Source organism: Hemicordylus capensis, chromosome 2 (genome assembly GCF_027244095.1).
Source record: "Hemicordylus capensis ecotype Gifberg chromosome 2, rHemCap1.1.pri, whole genome shotgun sequence".
NCBI classification, from domain to species: domain Eukaryota; kingdom Metazoa; phylum Chordata; class Lepidosauria; order Squamata; family Cordylidae; genus Hemicordylus; species Hemicordylus capensis.
In genome coordinates, this window is record NC_069658.1 from 187,043,482 (window position 1) to 187,065,509 (window position 22,028).

Genomic DNA, 22,028 nt, shown 5'->3' on the forward strand with positions numbered 1-22,028 from the left:
TTGTAGTGAACAATATCTGGGAATCCCTGTTAGAGAGAACACTGCTTGATATCCATTGTCTTTTTCTTTCTTCACACACATTTCTTTCCTTACCCCAGGTCAGTTTTATGCTCCTTATTTCTGCACAAACAAGAACATGAGTTGAAGTGACTAGAGCAAGGTTACACAAAGCACGGGGACCGAGAGATGGCCATACCTTCTCTATCACTCTAGACTCGAGTGTAGAACTTACCCTTGTGGGGGCCTAAGCCAGCCTAATTAATACATTCAGCACAATGTCATTTTTTTCCTGGACTGTTCTACTTCAGATTGAATGCTGAGAGAGGCTGCTTATTTCAACACTTCTTCAATCAGAAATATCTGCATGCATACAGTTTGCATGTCAGGAGATGGATTCAGCCTAATCTCTCTGGCCTGCTATTTTTAGGTGCAGGAAAGATCCCGCTCCACCTTAGAGGAACATTCAAACATGCAACTTGCAGTTTGAAGCTCCTCAAGTCCAAATACAGCTTTACCACTAGATTCTGGTGCAGTGTTGTCAGGTGCTCAAGAATTCAGCATAAACAACAAATTAAGAGGTACAAGACCTTTTCCATGAGAATTTAGGATTGCTCCTTATGAACTGTGTGGTAGCAGTTCCTGATGGGTGGTCTTTTGTTATTATTTTCCTTGCTACTGCTGTCTCAGGCAGGGGCATTGGAGAGTTCTAATTGTGTATCCTCTCTTCTCAAGCCCACCCCTCAGTAACAGAACCTATAGCAGAAAAATGAGATGTGGGGCTTTCCTTCTCAGTTTGTCTAAATGGATTGTGGCAACATAGTTTTGCTGAGCTTGGGCCTATGTCACATGAACAAGTTCTCATGTTGAGAAAGTTGTCTGAATAGATCAGCACAGAGTCAATAATGATGCAATTGTGCGATTTCTTCACCATATGCCTATCTCCCAGATCACCCGTAGTGGCCTGTACCAACAAGCTAGAGGGGCAGAAATCTAGCTGCTTGGGTAGCCGCAGCTGCCTCACCCTGGCTGCAACTGAGCCATGTGGGCAGGTCATTCATCCTGTACCGGGGGGGGGGGGGGGAGATCCCTGAACTGGGTGAATGACTAAGCAGCTGGGGCTCATTTTCTGCTTCTCCAGCTTGTTAGTACAGGCCACTACTGCCACTTTTAAAAGGGGCTTAGACAGATTCATGGAGCACAGATCTATCAATGACTACTAGTCTGGTGGCTGTGGGCCATCTCCAGCCTCAGAGCAGAGTTGCCAGAACCTAAGGGGTATACTCGTGGGTCAAATGGGCCGTAAGCCAGAATTTGGCTTTTTAAAAGCCAAATCTGGCCACCTAGCCTCAGAGGCACGATGTCTTTCTATGCCAGTTGCAGGGAAGCAGCAGCAGGAGAAAGGCCATGCACATACCTCTTGCCTGTGGGCTCCCCAGTGGCATCTGGTGGGCCTCTGTGTGAAACAGGATGCTGGACTAGATGGGCCTTGGGCCTGATCCAGCAGGGCTGTTCTTATGTTCTTATTTATTTTGTGGCCACAAAAGTTATCAAAAGAGGGTGGGAATGCAGACCCACTGGGCAGTAAATCAGCTTTGCAGAAGCCCACACAGTTGTTTACTAGCCCATATTTCCACTTCTGTATTGGCTATATGCCCCCTAAAAGGAAAAACAAGTGCCAAGTCTGTCAGAGCTTTCTGTCCAATCACATAGGAAGCTGCCTTATCCCGAGTCAGACCACTGGTCCATCTTGCTCAGTATTGTCTACACAGATAGGCAGCAGCTTCTCCAAGGTTACAGACAGGAGTCTCTCTCAGCCCTGTCTGGAAATGCCAAGGAGGGAACTTGGAACCTTCTGCATGCAGGTGCTCTTCCCAGAGTGGCCCCATCCCCTGAAGGGAATATCTTACAGTGGTCACAATTTGTCTCCCATTCAAATGCAAACCAGGATGGACCCTGCTTAGCAAAGGGGACAATTCATGCTTGTTGACCAGCTCTCCTCCAGCTACCAGGTAAATAGTTATATAGCTTGCCTAAATGTAGACAGTGTGTGAGGTGTCATCTAGTAATGAGCAGCAATGATGAGAGCCACTTTTTTTCTACCTTATCTTGTTGGTTCTTATCTGTGGATACTGGACAGCCAAGGACAATTGTAAGATCTGCCAACGGAGATACTTTGCTGTGTTTATTCTGTGGGCTGCCGCCAATCTTCTGACTAATTGTAACAAACTTTTCACCTGGGTCTGCTGCTAGAAGGCGGGGCTAGCAGCCATTGCAACTATAAAGGCGAGGACTGTGTCTAGGGTGCAGCCTTTGGCACAGCCAACAGTGGGTTGCTGGTTGGGTTGTTTGTAGGTGCCTGGCTGGCCTTTGCAGTTGGGACAGAGGGCTGAGGCAAGCTATGCTGTTGCTTTAAAAACTCCTCTGTTTGTTAGATTTCATGCAGGTATGTGTTTTGGTGAACCTGGAGTTGTGGGGGAGCATGTTCACTGTTGAGCAATGTTGTCTAGGGTTGTGAGAGGGCTCGTACATGCCCCTCCTCCACTGAATGAATATTTGGCTCCACCAGTTACCCACTGTGTTGTTTTTGATGAGTTTTTTGCAGATAAAATCTCTCGAATTCATATTTGAGCTGAAATAGACTCTACAATTACTGCAGAGTCAACTCTGGAGGTGTCCAGCAGCTCCACGTGTGGTTAAATTGGATCAATTTCAGTTTGTGACTCCTGAGGATGTGGACAAGCTACTTGGGACACTTCATCTTACCATCTGTCCTCTTGACCCTTGCCCAACATGGGTTATATGATCTAGCAGGGAGGTTATTGTTTTTAAGATCATCAATGATTCTCTGAGGGAGAGCAAGATGCCCCCTTGACTCAGGGAGGCAATTAGACCACTTTTGAAGAAACCTGCATTGGATCCCTCAGAATTAGGCAATTGCAGGCCTGTCCCCAACCTCCCATTGTTGGGCAAGGTGATCAAGAGGGTGATGGCGTCTTAGGTCCAGACTGTCTGGGAAGAAGTTGATTTTCTGGACCCATTTCAAACCGGTTTTCAGGCCGGCCATGGGGCTGAGATGGACTTGGTTGACCTGTTGGATTATCTCCAATTAGGAATTGACAGGGGGAGTGTGACTGTTGATCCTTTTGGATCTCTCAGCAGCTTTTGATACCATCAACCATGGTATCCTGCTGGGGTGCCTGAAGGAGTTGGGAGTGAGAGGCATGGCTTTGCAGTGGTTCTGCCCCTATCTCTCAGGTAGGTTCCAGATAGTGTTGCTTGGAGACTGTTGCTCTTCAAAACAAGAGCTTTGATATGGAGTCCCACGAGGCTCCATACTGTCTCCAAATGCTTTTTAACATCAACATGAAACCGCTGGGAGAGATCATCAGGGGATTTGGTGCAGGGTGTTCTCAATATGCTGATGACACTCAGATCTATTTCTCCATGTCAGTTTCATCAGGAAGTGGCCTAACTTCCCTAAATGCCTGCCTGGAGGCGGTAATGGGCTGGATGAGGGAGAACAAACTGAGGCTGAATCCAAACAAGACAGAAGTACTCATTGTGGGAGGTCGAGACTAAGGAAGTGGTTTAGATCTGCCTATCCTGAATGGCATTACACTCCCCCAGAAAGAGCAGGTATGTAGTCTGGGAGTACTTCTGGACCCAAACCTCTCCCTGATTTTTCAGGTTGAGGCAGTGGCCAGGAGTGCTTTCTATCAGTTTTGGCTGATATGTCAGGTACATCCATTTCTGAAGATAAATGACCTTAAAGCAGTGCTGCATATGCTAGTAACATCCAGACTTGACTACTGCAATGCGTTCTACATTGGGCTGCCTTGTACATAGTTTGGAAACTGCAGTTAGTACAGAATGCAGCAACCAGTTTGGTCTCCGGAGTTGCCCAAAGAGATTATATTACACCCATTTTAAAAGAACAACACTGGCTGCCAGTCAGTTTCCCAGCAAAATACAAAGTGCTGGTCATTACCTATAAAGCCCTAAACAGCTTGGGCCAAGGTATTTAAGAGAACGCCGCCTTCTTCATCAATGCTGCCTATTAAGATCATCTGGGGAGGTCTAGTTGAGGTTGCCTCTGGCTGGGTTGGTGGTGACTCGAAACTGGGCCTTTTCCAGAGTTTCCCTGAGACTCTAGAACACACTTCCTAATGAAAGTTTTCCCTCTCTGAATGTTTTTAAGAAGGACCTGAAAACATACCTGTTTAGCCAAGTATTTAGTTTATAGTTTTAAAGCTTTGAGGTTTTGAGTTTTTATTTGTATTTTTAAATTGTTTTAATTTGGTTAATGTGTTAATGATCATTTTTAGATTGTGTAGGGACTTCTGTATGGGGTGATATAGAAATGCAATCAAGCAATCAATCACAGAAACAGCTCACCACATACTGAACTCTGAATGGCTTCACATGCCAGCTTCCTTACATGGCTTGTTCTCCTAAGCCTCCCCAGGTCAGGATATGAATGGACAGTATCTTCCCAAGTGTAACTAAATAGCCACAACTTGGCTGGCAAGCACAGAGCCAAGAAAAGTAAGAAAAGGTGACATGTGTTAAAGTTCTTGAGGAAGGGAGTCCAGGGAACATCCTTCCCCAACACCCTACAGACATGAAGGAGATGCTTCACTAAGAGTTGACATCTTTGGCTGGATCAAAAATTCAAGGCCAAAAATCCCGGTGGCAACTACCTCCACTTTCCACAAATTAATGTGAGGCACAATCTACTGGACTCCTGTACAGACCTTGTTTAAAAGAATAGGAGCAGCAAAATGACAAAAGAAGATTGCTGCTGGATGATATGAACATTGTGTCTAGTCTAGCATCCTGTTTCCAATGGTGGCCAGCCTGATCCTTTTGGCAAGTTCACAAGCAATGCCTGAAGCCAGCAGCTATCTCTTGGTATTTTTACCCAGTGTTGATGTACTGCCTCAGAACATGGAGGCTCCAATCAACTATAATAGCAAATAGACCTATCCTCCATTAATTTGTCAAACCCCCTTTTAAAGTCATCACCACATCATGCAGTTAATTCGTTAAGCTGAGTGGGTGATGTTTGAAGATATAGTTTCTTTTATCTGTCCTGAACCTACCATCAGTCAGTCAGTTTCATTGAATGATCGGGGATATTAATATTCTTGAAAGAAAAGAGAGAATAATTTCTCTCTCCACATCTTTCATAATGTTTAAACCTCTTTTATGTTTCCTTTAGGTCAGGACCAAACTAGACAAGATAGCTGAAGACCCATTATTGGCTCTCTTGTGTTTTTTCAAAGACTAAATGAAGCCACTAAAGGCCCCCAATCTGGCTCAGGGCTATGGTGCAGGGATGCGCAGAATGTTTCACTTCGAAATGGGCCATTTTGAGCTTGAAACAGAACACTCTTTAAATAATAGGCCTGTTCCAAGCTTGCAGCAGACCCCCCGTTTCAATCAAAACATTCTGAGTGCCATTTTGGAGGTCTGTTTTTCACTTGCTGATTGGCTTTCTGGCACTGTCTTGTGATCAGCTTGCGATCTTCTTGTTTCTTGGTTGGGTTGTTATCACAGAAATCAATTGTTGTTATAGAAATCAAGTGAAATCAAGAGCAACTGTGCTCCCATTGGCTGGGGAGAGGGAAGGGGGAAACATAAAGGGAGGGAATTTCAAATTTAAAATGTATTCAAAGGGATTGGGAGGCAGAGAGCCCTTATACTGTGCCTCTCTTGAAGAAGAGGATACATCAGGACTGGAGGAAGGAAGGTTTGATTTTGTGGTTTTCTTTTCTCAGCACTGAGTATAATATGCTGTGCTGCTGCTATAATTATCTGGTTTTGCTGGATCTCAGATTGACAAAGGCATAACCTGTGGTTTAGTTTGTTTGTGAGACGGTGTTGTGGTGAGACATGGACAGTGCCAGGTGTGTGTGTATAAGCGTAATATTTCTTGGTGATTGCTGTGATGAGCTCCATGTCCGGAATTGAGACTAACTTGTGCATCTGCTCTGCAATCTGCATTGCAAAGCATACTCAGTCAAAATGTGGCTGAAATTGCTCTAGTTGAGCTTATGGCTATGCTCGCTCAAAACGCAAAACCAGTTTCATACACATCGCTCCTATGGTGCTGAAGAATCGGAGTTAATCCTTTCCCTCTGCATTGTTTTGCCAAATGGACCGACCCCCCCCCAAAAGCTATTTGTTCTGCAGGGCAAAGCACAGGAGCCCCACCCTCCACAAAGCCTCTCTCCATTTTTAAATTATTTGTTTATTTAAATAAATGAACACAAAGTCCCAGTCTCTGCTGCCTTTCTTCATATTTATTTGTTTATTTAAATAAATAAAAAGTCCCAACCTCTTTCATCATAGGAACCCCCGAGGTTCTAGTATTGTGAGAAAGGGCAAAAGGTTTCTCGCCGTCCACTTTTCTCACATCATTCATAATTTCATAGACCTCTATTAGATCCCCCTCAGCACATCAGTATCTTTTTATTTCTACATTTAAAAGGCCTTAAACACTGCTGCTGTGCTCTTGTGCAGCTCCTTTGCATTGCAGTGGCACTTGTGCAGGAGAACTTCCCAGGGGATCATGCCCAGGGATCAACTTTGTCTTCCACTTTGCTAGGGATGGCAACTCAGGCTTAAGCTGTTCGTGGATATTTCTTCCCCAGTAGCTGATATCATGAGAAAAATTATTCAAAGTAGTGCCACTGAAATTAAAAATTAATTTCAATGGGACTATTTTGAGTCATCTTTCTCACCACGTCAGCCAATATTTTTCACCCTATCAAGCCATTAAAATCTCCAGGAGAGCTTTTGATGCCAATTCTGGAAGGTTGGCAATGCTATACTCTGCTGCCCTTTGAGCAGGTGGTCACATGGCCATTTTCAAGAATTTGCACTTGTTAATGTATAAATTAAATGTGAACATAGGGAAGATTGCAGCAGCTGCTTGTGACCCAAAAGTGGCTTACCATTTTCCTAGTCTGACATTGTTTTTCTTTTTCATGCTTCTGTACTGGTCAAAGACTGTAATAAAGTTTCTCTCTCTAGCTAGTCACGAAAGTAGCTGTTGTAATCTTCTGTGTGTCCTCACTTCACACATTATGCTGCTCACTAGAGTAGGCCAGTTGCTTGGATAGCTATTTACAGTTGGCTGTGATGCGCTAAAGATCCACAGTAGCACTAAAAAACCCCACCCTCGGATGGCTGCCTGTACCAGCACCATCTTTAGTGCATAAATGGGGTGGCACGATGCTTTTCATTCTACATTAGGAAACATGGAGGCAGGAAAAACGCTGTCAGGCCTTCTTCGTGGCCTAATCAGGATGTGAACAAAGAACTGGCCGGGGGGGGGGGGGAGAGAACTTTCATGTCACCTGGCAACGAACCGAGTCTCCTTACTTCACACTAGTAGGCCTAGTATGAAGGCCTACTTCACACTTCAGCAACTCTGAATCTGGCATACACACAACCTAATGCTATAGCCTGTTTTTGTTTTGTCCCATCCCCACACATTGGATCTGTGCTAGGAACAATCCAGATTACAATGGGCCAAAATCTACCAGGTGCAGATTTTCCCAGCATGGAGTGGTGGGTGGTGCAAAAACGGCACCTCCTGGATTTCTGTCTGTTAAAAGCTACAGAATCTTTGTCGGTCAAAGAGGTGGCAACTGTACCAGGGGTAAAACCCAGAAAATCTGGGTTCCTAAACAGTCCATAAGCCAGGCCTCCCAATTTTTTGACCAAGGTACCATCTCGGGATGAATGCTGATAGTAATTCTTAACAATGTCTGCTGCTCTAGAGATGGAAAATAGATGATATCATTGTTGCATTCCAGGTTTCTGGGTGTTATCACCCCTTCTTTATCCCTACCCCCAAATGACTGTAGTAAAATTGCAGTCATTTTTGCACAAAGGGTTAGGATAGGGTCATGGTAACAATGAACACGTACTTTCTCCACCGAGTAATCCTTGGAGGACGTTCCTGCCAATTTTCATTTCAGAGTCTTTTTTGTGTTTCCGATAACACCACTGCAAATTTGGCTGGTGCAGGCCCAGTGGTAAGGACAATGAAAACATGACGACCCACTGAAAGCTGAAGGTATTGCACTGCTAACATCTGCTTTCCATCTCCAGGAGTGTAGACAATCAAAAATCACAATGAGCATTCACACACACGCCCCGCCCCCGGATGGTACTGACCACCCCAGGTGGCTCATGTACTAAAAATATTTTACTAAGCAACTTGGGAGTGTGACAGGGAAGGAAGAGGAAGAACAGTCTCATAGAAGCCCACTTTTGCCTTGGTTACTCTAAATGGAAGAGGGCATTGTTTGCCCTTTGCATATATCAAATCCTGGGAATATTGCTACCAGTTTTATGAGGCTGGAGATCTCATGTTGGGCCTTGATGGGCACCGAGGAAGTTAAGCCTTTGGATGTTGTCGTTTGTGCTGTGCTAAGGGAGGCATGGTAGAAGTGGCCGTGGGGTAGTATTTATGTTCACAGTAACAGAAATAGCTACACTATGCTCCAGAAAACTGTTCACATTGTATTTTTCAATATCTCAGGGGGGAAACAGCATTACATTATGGATTGATCTTCCAGTAATAAAGTTTCTTAGCAAATTACTGCTAATCAGGTGTGAGCCCTACAGTGTTTAGGGAGGGTCACATTCAAGGTAGTACCTGCAGTGAGCCAGTGGTAAACAGCCAGAATGAAAATAATCTACATGGGCTGGACATTTTATTTGCTAGTTCTGGGATTGGAATCCAGGAACAGGGCCAGAAAAACATTCTGATCTGATCCACATTGACTTGGGAATAGGTTCTACTCACATACTTCGCAGGTGAACATCAAGAGTTGCAGCACTGTCAGCACCTCTCCGCTTGTGTAAACGCCATCTATGCTGCTGCGCTTCAGGGCAATACTGCTCCATTGTAAATTTCAAAAATGCAGTTATGCAATGCCCATTACTTGCGCAACTTTACGATGAAGTGGTATTGTCCTGAAGCACAGTCATTTACACACACCAGCACTTCTGCAGCTGTCGACGGTCCCTTCGTAGTATGAGAGCAGCTGTGTGCAGTGAGGCTTGCTCCCAGAGGGAGGCAACACTAGGATATAATGATTTCCCTACCTTTTTCTGTAGCTTCTGGAGTACAGAAATACAAACACAGTGCTTTCTCCAGCTAACCTCCCCCCCAAAAAACCTTCCTTTGGCTCCTCTTGCTTCTTTTCCCCACATCATTGCCTTTGCAGCAGCCTTTGAGATTCCATTAGCAGATATTTACACCTCCTTTAAGGCCATTCATTCATCACCCAGCAAACTCCACGTTCAAAGTGCATTAGAGTTAATTGATCAGCACTAAAGTGCAATGAAGACATTTATCAGGTATTTCTTTAACTGTCCAGCAGGTGGAGCTATTGCTTTGCATAACCATTTTTAGGACAGCTCTGGTTAAATGAATAGCAAATCTGGTGAAGAAATTGATTGGAGAGGGTGAGGAGGATGGGCTGCAGTCCAGATGAGCTGATATGTTTACTGTGGGCCTGTGAGTGCCACAGCACACACTAGACTTCACTCCTTTGCCAGAGCTGGGAACTGAACCTATGAATTTGGTCCTCACGCATCATGCCCCCTGTTCTTGCCTGCTGGGTTGCTGCTACTTTCCCACCCCCGAACAAGGAAGTTATCATCTCCTAAGCCTAACCCACAAGATCTTCTTTCTCTCTCTTAGAGATGACTTAAAATTACCAGTGATTCCCAGATGCCTCTTTTCTAAAGCAGGCCATTTCTCCACTCACACACAGGAGAATCAAGATACTTAGCTAACAAGGAGAGAAAGATAGCAGATCAAAACAAAAGGCGGCTCCTGATGAGAAAAGACCCTTTTCTGGATGCTGAGAGCTAGCCAGTTTGACGCATGCTACGGGGCTTGTGGCCCTCCTGATACCTAGAACGGTATCCATCATCTCACCAAAGTTTTTTTTCTGCTTTCTGCCATGTTCAACTCCTTCTTCATTGACAATGAAAGGTGTGAGGTTAGTATCAAGAGTCAGTCTGAGTCTATATATATTTATAATAACCTAAAAAATGTCCAGAGGGGGACTGCAGACTGCCCCCCCTGCTCTGCAGGTTTGGTTCAATTCTTCACAGCGTATCTTCAGTCAAGGTGAGGGGGTCATGGGGAGCAGCTACGCATGCATTTGATGCTTTGTAGCTGTGGACTTGGGACCCCACTCTTGGAGGTATAATACACATGCACAGTCTTGATGCTACGCGGTGGGGTGCAGGTGTGTGTGTGGGGATGATGCATGAAATTCCCATGAGGTGTAGCGTTTTGGTGCAATAGACTTTTTTTAAAGTGCAGTTTCCGAGAGACAGAACAGGTACTGGCAAGGAGAGAAAGAGAGAGGAAAGGGAGGCTTATAGACTCCTTCCATCCCGGTAACGTCTTGACTCAGCCAGTGGAGGCAGAAGATAGAAGAAATAGTTGGAAGCTTAGTTGATTCTGTCACTTTTCTGGAGTACTTACATCTCACAGGCAATGACCTGAACCTGAACTGGAATAAAATCCAGATTCCCCTGCTTTAATTGCTAGGCACTACTTCCCTTTCTGTGCTGGGGACAGAGCCCAAGAGCCTTGCTTCTCAGCCTTTCCTTTCTTTCTGCAAATCTAACCTTGAGCATGTCACCCATCACCCACTCCTGGTGACGTGAAACCCAACTATGGACTGCAACGGAATCAGTAGACTCCCCTTTCCACACACAGCCATGAGTAGCGCCCACGAGCCTCTGCTCCCCATTCCTGCTACTCTTCACTCCCAATTCCATTGGGAGTTTCCGCTCTCCTAATAAAAAGGCAGGCGTCTTCGCTCACCCCAGCTCTGCCTCGCCCACACAGGTCTGCTCCCCACCCAGGGGACAACAGGTTTGGTCTAGTGAAAGAGTCTCTAGGACAGGGTCCCATGTTAGGATACCTTCCCTGTGACCCTCCAGGTCCACCTACAAGGACCCAGTTTTCCCTGCATCACTCCGCCCCTCTGCGGTTGCATAGCATCTGGGACCCGCTTCCCCTTCCATATGGCTTTGATTGCAGCGGGGAGAGCTGGGCAGGCATCCGACCACCGTGTGCACTGGCTCCCCCACTGGTGGCCACCGCTATCGCCTCCCAAAAAGAACTGTGACACCCCCCTCGGATCTCCTCCCGTTTGCAACTAAAGGGTGGGGTGGGAGGCTCGTGCAGAGGAGCCCGTCCCCAGCTCATAAGCAGGACCCAGGTGGCCAGCAGTGATTCTGGGTAGAGAGAAAGGAGGAAGGGCCAGCACCCCCACCCCCACCCCAGTCTCCTCTTACAAGGAGGAGATCTTGACAGTCTCGTGGAGTATGTAGGGGGTGGAGAGGCTGGAGTTGCGTAGGGGTCCACCAGGGCCTCCCGGCGAGGGGGGCTGGCTCTCATCCGGCGTGTTGGCAGGAGGGGTGGGGATGCAGATGATGGCTGCTGTGAAGTCTGTGGTGTCACAGTTCAGCTTCAAGTTGTCATGGGTCTTGGCATTCAGGTTGGAGCGGCTGGGAAGTGGGGAGACAGAGAGATGGTCAGCGTGGCTTCTTTTCCCACCCCTTTCCCCAAGGTGCAGTCTTGGTGCCAATCAAGTGCATAGACCAGCCCTTGAACACATGAAATAATAATAATGATTTTAAAGAAGAGTGCTCATGTGCAGAGTGTCTCTTGCTTCACTGAATGACCCTTCGTTATTTGCCACCTAGGAACAGCCCTGCTGGATTAGGCCCCAGGCCCCTCTAGACCAGCTTCCTGTTTCCCACCGTGGCCCACTGAGAAGTCCACAGGCAAGAGGTGAGGCCATGCCCTCTCCCCTGCAACTGGTATTTAGAGGCATCTTGCCTCTGAAACTGGAAGTGGCCTATAGTCACCAGATTAGTAGCCATTGATACTAATGTCCTCCATGAATTTGTCTGAGCCCCTTTTAAAGCCATCTAAGCTAGTGGCCATCAACACATCCTGTGGCAGAGAATTCCACAGATCAATTATGTGCTGTGTGAAAAAGCACTTCCTTTTGTTGGTCCTAAATTTCCTGGCCTTCGGTTTCATGGGATAGACTCCTGAGAATTAAGAAGGGCTTATCGGCTGGAGCAGTTTTGAAACCCAGCACTTTTCATTTTGAAATTAATTGCCTCACCCATTGTTTTTTCACTGTTTGCTGGGCAGTTTCATTGGTGTTCGCTGCCCATCAGCAGTACATTTAGCACAGATTTAGTGGTAAGTACATCACATATTCTGCATGCATAGCCCCAAAGTCAAGTTGTTTGTGTGTGTTTTCATTGCTGTTCTCATGCCAAGAGAAACAGTGCCTTGGAGAACCTGGGCTACAAGGCTCATAGGGATCAGCAGCTGGAGGGCCTGGGGCCAAATCTGGCCCCTAAGGGCCAACAAAGAGATGAAAGAGGTGTGGCAAATGGAGCCTCTGTAGCAAGAGAACCGTGCTACCTATATAGCCAGTCTCTATACACCTTGAGAAGTGGGGGTCCATCAAAGTCAAGGAGTGTGCCTACCAAGGAAGCTTGGATTCCAGCACCCCTCTTTTGAGAAGCACAGGTGCTATAACACAACAAGAGTTCAGCTAGGGACCATTCGTGTGGGACTGCTACCCTCACCCCAGCAGGTGGCAGCAGATTCCACGCTTACACAAAATTACTCTAAAATGCATCGTGGAGAAGGGTCTGGTGTGGGAAACAGCAGCACTGGAGACCTGCTGCTCAATACCTGGCTTCATATTCCAACTCATTCAATAAATTAAATTCTGCCCTTGTTGCCTCCTTGGTTCCCTTGTCCTCCCATCTCTCTCTTTCCACAGATATTTCCACTTCTAGGTCCTAAGAGCTTTCCTTCTACCTCCTCTGCTCTATCCTTTCCCCATAGCTCTTTATCTTGTCCACTCATTTTTCTCTTAGTCAAGTGACCACCCCCTCCCGCATTCATTTCACCATCCTAACCCTGTGCTCACTTCTTACTCTGCAAGCAGACAGGACCAAACTACACGGTTTGTTAAGCCGGTGATTAGCATCGATGTGCTTGGTTTTTACAACAGAAATAGCCGCTGCAGGGAGGAGAAATCAGGACTTCAGTATGGGGGATGTGGGTTAACCCCTTGTCCTGACTATGGTTTTGATCCAGATTAGACCCACAGCTGCTATTCTCCCAAGGAGGCCAGCTCCCACTGTGGGAGGCGCAGTCACGGAACTCTCACTACAGCTACTCGTTGATATTATATGACTGAACCACACACACACCCCAACCTCACCAGTTGGAATGAACATTCTGCAGCATCACAAGAGCTCCGTCAGTTATTTGGGAGTGTGGCGTAAAGCTTAAAATAGCCAGTTTGCAGCGAGTTGTATCTTTCTGCTTCTGGGACAAGCTCTTCCTTCGACTGGAGCAGTCTATATAATTGGAACAGGCTCATAGTCAAATCGCAGTGAACTCCTCAAAGCTCATCTAGTCCACAAAATCCTCAGCCTTAAAACATCCCCAGCAAATGCTGATTATCCTGACTCTCTTGCTTCCTCCATCGCCCAACCACGCTTGCAACTAGGAACCGTTTCCGGATGTCCAAACTCTGCTGGCTTGGCTGCAATTGGTTCTTATCCTTCCCCAAGGAGGGACCCTGATAAGCATTCAGTCACTCTCCCTCTTCCTGACATCTTTTCCTTTTCATGTCCCCTCCCTTCAGCCTTTCCTCATACATCATTCATTCAAAACCCTCTGCCACCTCCTCTGAATCATTCCTGAAATGCGTACACAGATTTAAAGCTACAGTACGGTGGTGCTTCCTACGTTCCCGCCCAGTATTATGACTGTCCTGGTTTTGTCAAGACAGTCGAGAGCAGCGTTTGCTTTTTCTCTTCTCCGTTGCAGCAGGTTCACATTGCTGACTCACGTTGATCATCTTCCACTGTAAGAGTTAGATGGGTGGCCCTCAAAATAGGAGGTGGGGCTCCCCAAGGAGATGTAAGCAGATACATGGGGAGATGGAGGCCTCCCTCTGATCCTTCCTACCTCGCCTTTCTGACAGAAATGGATGGCCCCACTGCTCTGATCTACTGCAGCTACGACACCAAGCCTGGAAGTCAGGCTTCCGTGGACCATAAGCCGAGAGTGGTACATAGGCAGCAAACAACCAAGACTTCGGACCTGTGCACATCCCAAAGTATGTCCCATTGAACACAGAGGGGCTTACTTCTGAGTAAATGTGCATAGGATAGGGCTGCACAGCTGCAGGCATATGCATACGTACCTGTATTTACCCAAATAGAAGACAACCTGAATTTAAGGTGGAAACCCCCAAACACACTTTAAAAAAAATAGAGGTTAAATACAGGTTATACCTGTATTACATATATTAATAATGTATTAATAATCATGTAGTAATAATACACTATACATTAATACATTTAATACATACTGTATTAAACACAGGTCATACCTGTATTTACCCAAAAAGAACAGCACTCTGTATTTGAGACTACCCCCACAACCCCCAGCCAATTTCTAATATCAAAGGACTTGGAAAAAGTTAGTCTTGGATTTGGGTAAATACATTACTTGGGAGTAAGCCCCATTGAATTCAGTGGGGGTTGCGTCCAAGCAAACATACAGAGGATTGGGCTGCCTGGCTGAAAAGCTCACTATCTAGAAAGGTTGCCACTTTCATAATTTTTATGGTCTGCACATTGTTTGGGAACTTCCCGACATCCTGTCTAAATTTACTCAAGGAAGGCCCCTTGAGATCAAAAGGATAAGTAAGGCAAGCCTTTGATTTCAATAGGACATCCTTGGTTTAAAATTTAGTCAGGATGTCAGGCATGCCTAAGGTATCCTTAGGGTTTTCAATGGGACTTTCTCAAGAAAATTTAGTCAGGAAGAATTCCAGCCTCTGTCCTTATTAAATAGAAAAGTTATTATGTTCATTCTTTTCTTTTTTCTTTTTTCTTTTTTCTTCTCAAAAGCCAAACTGTGAATCTGAATCATTTTTCTAAAATAAGCAAAAGTTGCTTATGGAGTCAGAACAATAGGAAGTCATTTTTTCTAAAAATTTCTGTCTAATGACTTGTTTCACTTTGTGAATTGCATTTAATTGTGTTTTGTTATTCTGTGAAAGTGTTTTTGCTTCCTTTTATTTTTATATTGTAATTTTGTATGATGTACACCACCTAGAGATGTATATATCAGGCGTTAAATAAATAAATAAAGGGAAGGTTTTTTTCCAGTGCAGTGCTTAGTGTTATCTTGTTTGTCATACTCACTCTGAACATTTAACGTGCTGCATAGAAAAATGACAAGCATTGGGCATTAATGGCTACTTTTATAACTGCATTTTAATAATGAAAATAATTAAAACACCATGACTAATTTTTCTTCTAGGGTTATACTGGAGTCTCAACAAGCTCTTTGGTTTATTGCTTGTCTTTGTCCTACTGGTAAGGTGAAAAATTAGGTTTTTGAAATAATTTGTCAAGACAAGATAAAAGGTAGCAACCTGCGTACCAGGGAGTAAGTCTCATCAAACACAGTGGAACTTCCTTCTAAGCAGGGCTGGCATTGAGGGTTGGCATTGCTGGACAAGTGCTGAGGGCCCCAACACCACCTCTGTGCCCATAGCCTGGTAGGCCTGTGGAGGGCAGTTTCCACAGAACTGCCTGAACCCTGGAGCCAGCTTTGCTTCAGAGTAAACTTGCATAGGGTTGTTCTGCATATGCCTCCACTTGACTTACTCAAGTGAGTCAAGCTCCCCACTGCAGGTGAAGGCCCCAAACCTCTAAGTTTGCTAGAGGATCTGACTTGTGTGGGGATTGTTTCTCCAGGAGGAGGATGACCAACCTGAGTCTCTCCAGTGGTAGCTACAGACTACAGCTACCATCATTTATTTATTATTTAAAAATTTTTATATTTATTTATTTAACATATTTTATACCGCCAAAAACCTACGTCTCTGGGCAGTTCACAACCAGATAAAAACAAAGATAAAACATTAGTTTAAAACAAAACAAAACTTAAAACACAGCAATTTAAAAACAATTTTAAAAACAATATTCTAAAAACAACATTAAAACAATATCAGTTAAAAGCCTGGTTGAACAGATGTGTCTTTAAAGACTTTTTAAAAATTGTCAAAGATGGGGAGGCTCTTATTTCACTAGGGAGCGCATTCCAAAGCCTCAAGGCAGCCACGGAGAAGGCCCGTCCCTGAGTAGCCGCCAGACGAGCTGGTGGCAAATTTCCTCTGCCTATTGGTCATCCCTGCCTATTGGTCATTGTGGCTGGGGATGATGGGAGTTGTAGTTCAACAACAGCTGGAAAGCTTCAGGTTGGCCAGGATAGGCTCCACTTTAAAGCAAAGCCCCATAGCCAGAGCATTTGAAGAGCCTGTGGTGGTCTTTCAGAAATGGCAGACCAGGAGATGGCCAGTGCCAAAATATGAAGGTCCATATCCACCAACATTCCACAGATGCTCTTATGAACTTATGTAACTTCCCTCTTCACACACCACATATTACTACCTGAGTCTCCTGGCATGACTATTACATTGCTCTGCTGAAGTCTCTTCTAGTTCTAGGTTGTCTTCATTTACAGTCAAATAGCCTGTCCTGCTATTGTAAAACCCAGGGTCGTTTTGTTAGCAAACTGACCATAAATTTCATTGTATGGAAAAAAGAAAGCGTTTAGCATGTTTAATTGGCTGTTTAAGTGCGCAATGGATCTGGTTGTGTTTATAGTAAAGCTTCAACCCAGACAAATTCAGCCACACATATTATCTGGATAAGCACTTATAGAGCTGCGGTGATAGGGCTGTGTCCCCCTTGTTTGTTATCTGTGTACGACTGCTTTTTTATGTTCCCTTGTTATTTTGTTAAGTGCTATTTTATTGTGAGCTTGCTTGGGTTTAACAAAGAAAAGTGGGATAGAAACAGTAAAGATAAACAAGTAAATAAATACACTTTAGGGAGACATGGAAGAAAAGACGTCACTTTATGCCTGTGTGCATCTATTGACATACATACATGTGGTCTAACCTTAAGATGCCTTATTCTCTCCACAGAGACCCTGGGAGGGGGCTGAAACCTGTAGGCCACTAGTGCACCACTAACAACATTTTAAAAAGGCATCCCCAACATCTGCCCCAAAGGACAAAAACGTGGACAAAACAGGTCCTTGTTCTAGCAAGGACAAGTACCAGAAAGCATAACCTGTCCTTAATACATAGGGTCAGCTGGAGTCTCTCCCAGGCTGCAGGTTGATCTGAGCCCAGTTGTGCATGCCTGGGTCAAAGCCAAGTGTGGAGAGAAAGAATCCAAATAATCTGTCTGGTCTGGAGCCACAAAGGCAGGGATTTGGGAAACAGGAAAATGTAACTCCCAACCAGGGAGTGACCATTAGCACCAACTGCTGCAGGACCGACAGCCCTTATAGTCTCAAAGGTCTCTGTTGAGACGCCACCCATGTAGGCCTCAATCCTGCCTCAGTTAGTAGCACTCACTTTCTGCACAGGGTGGCCAGCGAGGCAGTGTTCCCCTATTATGCCCTCCCAAAAAAGTGATAGTAACAGTGATAAACAAGTATCACTGAGAAATAAGCCATGAACGGTAACGTATTTACAAACTGAAGTGCTGCCTCACCTCATATACATACATGGCAGGCACAAACTCTCTCACTCACTCACTCATGTTTTCATACACACACACACAGATCTGTGGCGCTCTCTCATTCTCATTCTCATATGCATATACATGGAAGCAAGGGTTCCTCAGAGCTGGCCTTTGCCACCACAAAAACAGCTGCTGCTATGTTTTTAGCAGAAAAAACACACACTATTTTTCACTACCATGACCAATAGATTCAGCGAGTTCCTCAGCAAGGGAACAAGGACTGGGTGGGCAGGCTTTCTCTGTTTTCCATATCTCCTGTAACCTCCACAGCAATCAGCTGATATAGCCAGAGCTGGGTTAAGAAGGACTTGGGGCAAGTGGATGAGCTCTGAAGAGCAGCTTGAATAATCTTGGGTTTCCAGCTATGTGTGGTTTGAAGTACATGGGCTCACCAAGAAATAAAATGCTGATGCATGGGTACTCTTCCATGCATGTGCACGCACACACACACACAACCTTGCACTATCTGAAGGGAAGGATTCATGTTGCCTCCATTCCTCCCCACCCCCCATTTTCTTCAGGCACACTAGGCCATTGCACCTAGGGAATATGGCGGCAACTGCAACATTAATCAATTCTTCATGTCAAGATGACTAAGTATCAACCAACAATTGACAGGTGGACTACCGACCACGTTTCACATATTTTAAGCAGTTGTCTCTCATTTTTCTGCTATGTTCAGGAATAAACTTTATTCTGTCCCCGATTCCTAGAACCAGGAGGATTCTGGTCTATGGTGCTAGTGTCTTGGTTCAAGCTTCCTATAGTCTCATCCTCTAACCAGAGGCCTTGCCTTGGCTAAGCAGGGAGCCAACAATCGGTACCTGAAGTACAAGCATCTTTGTCTTCGAGTACTGTGGTGTGTGTGTGTGTGTGTGTGTGTGTGTGTGTGTGTGTGTGTGTGAGAGAGAGACAGACAGACAGACAGACAGACAGACAGGACAGACAGACAGACACCGACATCCCTTCTGGTCCCAATATACCAAATCAGAAAGTATCCTATTAATGGAGGTATCTTGGTCTTTTATCTTGTCTTTGTTCATACAAAATGTCCAAGAAGACTCTTTTGGAATGCGACACCCCTAATAGTCATGAAACATTTCCTGGTATCTAACCTAAATTGGCTACTGTCCAGTTGGTAAGAGCGCAGTTTTCTTTCACTTAAATTGTTTATCCCCCTTTACGATTTCCTGTGTGTAATATATGTGCTACTCCCATAGGAAGGAAGTGCCCTAACCTAATGTGCCCTAACCAATTAAAGTGCCCTAACCAATTAAAACTTTTTAATTAGTTTTAATTGTTTTAATGCCAGCCTGATTTTCAGGGTTTTAATTGTTATGCTAGTTTGATTGTTTTTTAAGATGTTTTTTAATTGGTGTTAATATTTATATCTCTGTTTTAGTTGTTATTGGTTTTAATGGTTTCTTTTTAAATTGTAAACCGCCCTGAGCCTTTTCGGAAGGGCGGTATAAAAATCAATCAATCAATCAATCAATCAATCAAATAAATAAATAAATAAATAAATAAAATAAAGTTGCTCTCTTTCCCCTCCCCACCAGCAGGGGGCAACAGGATGCAAGCATTCCCTTACCTCTGGGGGACAATACTCTTCTGGCTGTGCAGCGTATCCAGCTCCTGAGCACTGGCACGACTCACGGACATTGTGGAATTGGTTAAGCGGGTGGTGCGGCGCTTAGTGCGGCGAGGGCAGCATGAAGTGCTCAAGCCCTTTCCAGTGCCTCCTTGTTGGGAGGAGAAAGAGGTGCTGCGGCTAGTGCGGTAGCCCAGGGGTTCAGTCAAACAGAACTCACTGTAGGTGTGCTCATCGGTAAACTCGTGACTCTACATGTGGGTGAAACAGAACAGAAAGAAAAAGAGAGAAACAAAACATCATTAGAGGATGTGGCTTGCGTTAGTAATGCTAGAGCAAGCCCGCTATTACAGCCTATTCCCACTCCACAGAACCTTCTTGCTCATGTCACAATACACAGTTTTCATTTAGTTATTGCACTTATATTCTGCCTTTCTTCCATCATGGAACATCCATCATGGTTTCCTACACAGTCACCTGTCCAAGCACTGCTGTGCTTCAGCAAGTTGACTATACCATGTGCCCTCCGATTATGTCCTGGGACGCTGTTAAGGGCACCACTGTGTGTATTTGATGTGTCTCATACCTGCACTGCATAAGCAAGGGACTCTGAATCTGGTACAGAATTCACTGTCCTGAGAATATCAGTGTGGATTGTTTTGTTTTTCAGAATTACATTTCTAGTCCTTGTGGATAAAGCAGAGATGTCCTTAGAACCACATAGGCAGTACCTGGCTAAATCTAACAAGCCAGGCAAGCTGCACATCCAGTTATCAAGGGGGGCAGGCTGGCTTTTCTGGTCTGCAAAGATCTGTGTCCTGAGCCAGAAAATGTATACAGTCAAATATATTCTTGTTTGAATAATTTATTCAGACTGCAGGATCTGGTTTTTATTGGGATAGAATTTGGATTTTAGAAAATGATGCCTACACTCAGCTTTGCTGAGTTTTGTATTTCCTTGCTCTTTGGCATCTCAGTTTCCCCAAGGTTTTGCTTCGATACATGTGTATTTCAATCCTAACCATGTCTACTTAGAAGTAAACCCAGTTGAGTTCCTAAGGCATTTTCTCCCTAGTTAAAGGGGTCCCTTACAGCACTGTTTGCCATTGAATATACTTGTTGATGGCATAGTATTCTAAGTCCAGGGAACTGTCCTGGACACTCGACATAATCACTTTTTTAAAAAAAGTCCTATTTATTTAGGCAGTACTGGATGGAGAGCAAACACCATTGCCCAAGCAAAAGGCCCCTTCCAGGGACCAAGCCCAATCAAGCTCACTCTTCATGTTGCCTGAACCCCTCCCTCATTTGCCACCCTGCCCTGCTACTCACGGTGGTTTTCTCCAGGCAGTGCAACAGGTGATGATGCTGCTGTTCAAAAGCTGATCGGTTGCGTACAGCCAAGGCATGAGAATCAGGATCTCTATCCTGTGGAGGAGAGGAGATGTCTGCAGATGGACTGAAGAAGACAGCACACACACACACACACACACACACACACACACACACACACACACTTGATTTCTGCAACTGGAAGATCCAGTGTGAATACCCACATGCATGCGGTCACTCAGTACATATGTAGCCGGGCACTTTCCAGATGTGTGGGGAGGAGCGTGCAAATCTTTGTGGATGGACAACCCATGTATTGGTGCCAACATAAGAAGCAGCCTAAACATGTGGATAATAAGACAGACTGATCATGTGGCACAGTTCTGTTAGCTGGTTCAGTTGGGCTCTGTTAGGGTGCATTGCCAATGCCAGAAGAGCAGTCGCCACAACATACCCTAGAGCCCCATATCTGTGAGGGACTGGGCCCAGTCACCACCTTATCCCACAATACCCTAGAATGACACTGTATGGGAAGAATTCGGAGGGGGGATGGTGGCAGCTACCTGCTGGGGATTGATGAGAGGAGTTCTGCTGCCACTGCGGCCTGTAGCAGTGGTGGTGGTGGTGGTGGTGGTGGTGAACCTAATCATAAAGATTGCAAGCTGCCATCCAGGTAGTCTGCAAAGCTTAAGGGGGCCCATCCACGTAGGAAGTGGGGGCCTAAGGCCCTCCCAGCTTCAGACCTGCAGCAAACCCTGTCTGTAAAGACTGTGTGGCTTCAGAGTGCAGGCGGAGGACTGCGTGCATACAAGAAGTGGAGTAGGCCCAGCTAGATAGGCCAGTCCCTACCTCAAGGCCTCCGTTCTGCTTGTATCGCAGGAAAGCATTGGTGGTGCGACTCTTGGCCAGCCGGATCCGGGCCAGGCGGACCTTCTGCGGGGGGGGGGAGAGAGACGAGGAGAAACATCTGTCAAAAGAGACACAACTGGCCTCCCCTCCCCCACTCTCGGCCTGCCCTGTCACCCACTGCCTTCCTTCCCCTTCCCCCAGTGACACCAACCTGCTGGGCTCGCCGCTTATCGGCCCGCTGGTTCTGGTGGTAGATGCGGCTGAAGTTGGACACGATGACAGGAACGGGGAGGGCAATGACCAGCACCCCACTCAGAGAGCAGATGGAGCCAAAGATCTTCCCTGCAATGGTGCTTGGGACCATGTCACCATAGCTGAAAGGGATATGGCAGTTACGGTCACCCTCTTGTGTCTCTCTGCGCCTTGCCCCATCTCACAAATACACGCACATACAGAGTTCTCCCTGCCATCTCACAGCATACATCTTCCTAAGTCAACATTCCATGGGGGCTGAGGAGGCATTTTGTCCCAGGTCAGATTGGCT

At 45.6% G+C, this 22,028-nt stretch overlaps 1 protein-coding gene across 3 annotated transcripts in view; it reads right to left on the reverse strand.

The window, feature by feature from the left end:
- Positions 1-6,285: 6,285 nt before the first annotated feature.
- KCND1 (potassium voltage-gated channel subfamily D member 1) overlaps positions 6,286-22,028 on the reverse strand; it is a 69,483-nt gene continuing 53,740 nt past the window's right edge. For all 3 annotated transcript variants that reach the window (XM_053300138.1, XM_053300136.1, XM_053300137.1), the window contains exons 3-7: positions 21,696-21,858; positions 21,485-21,568; positions 20,636-20,731; positions 19,304-19,554; positions 6,286-11,559 (exon numbers count right to left, since the gene is read on the reverse strand). In XM_053300138.1, coding sequence (XP_053156113.1) covers positions 11,343-11,559; positions 19,304-19,554; positions 20,636-20,731; positions 21,485-21,568; positions 21,696-21,858 — 811 coding nt within the window. In that variant the 3' untranslated portion in view covers positions 6,286-11,342. The remainder of the gene's footprint in view (positions 11,560-19,303; positions 19,555-20,635; positions 20,732-21,484; positions 21,569-21,695; positions 21,859-22,028) is intronic.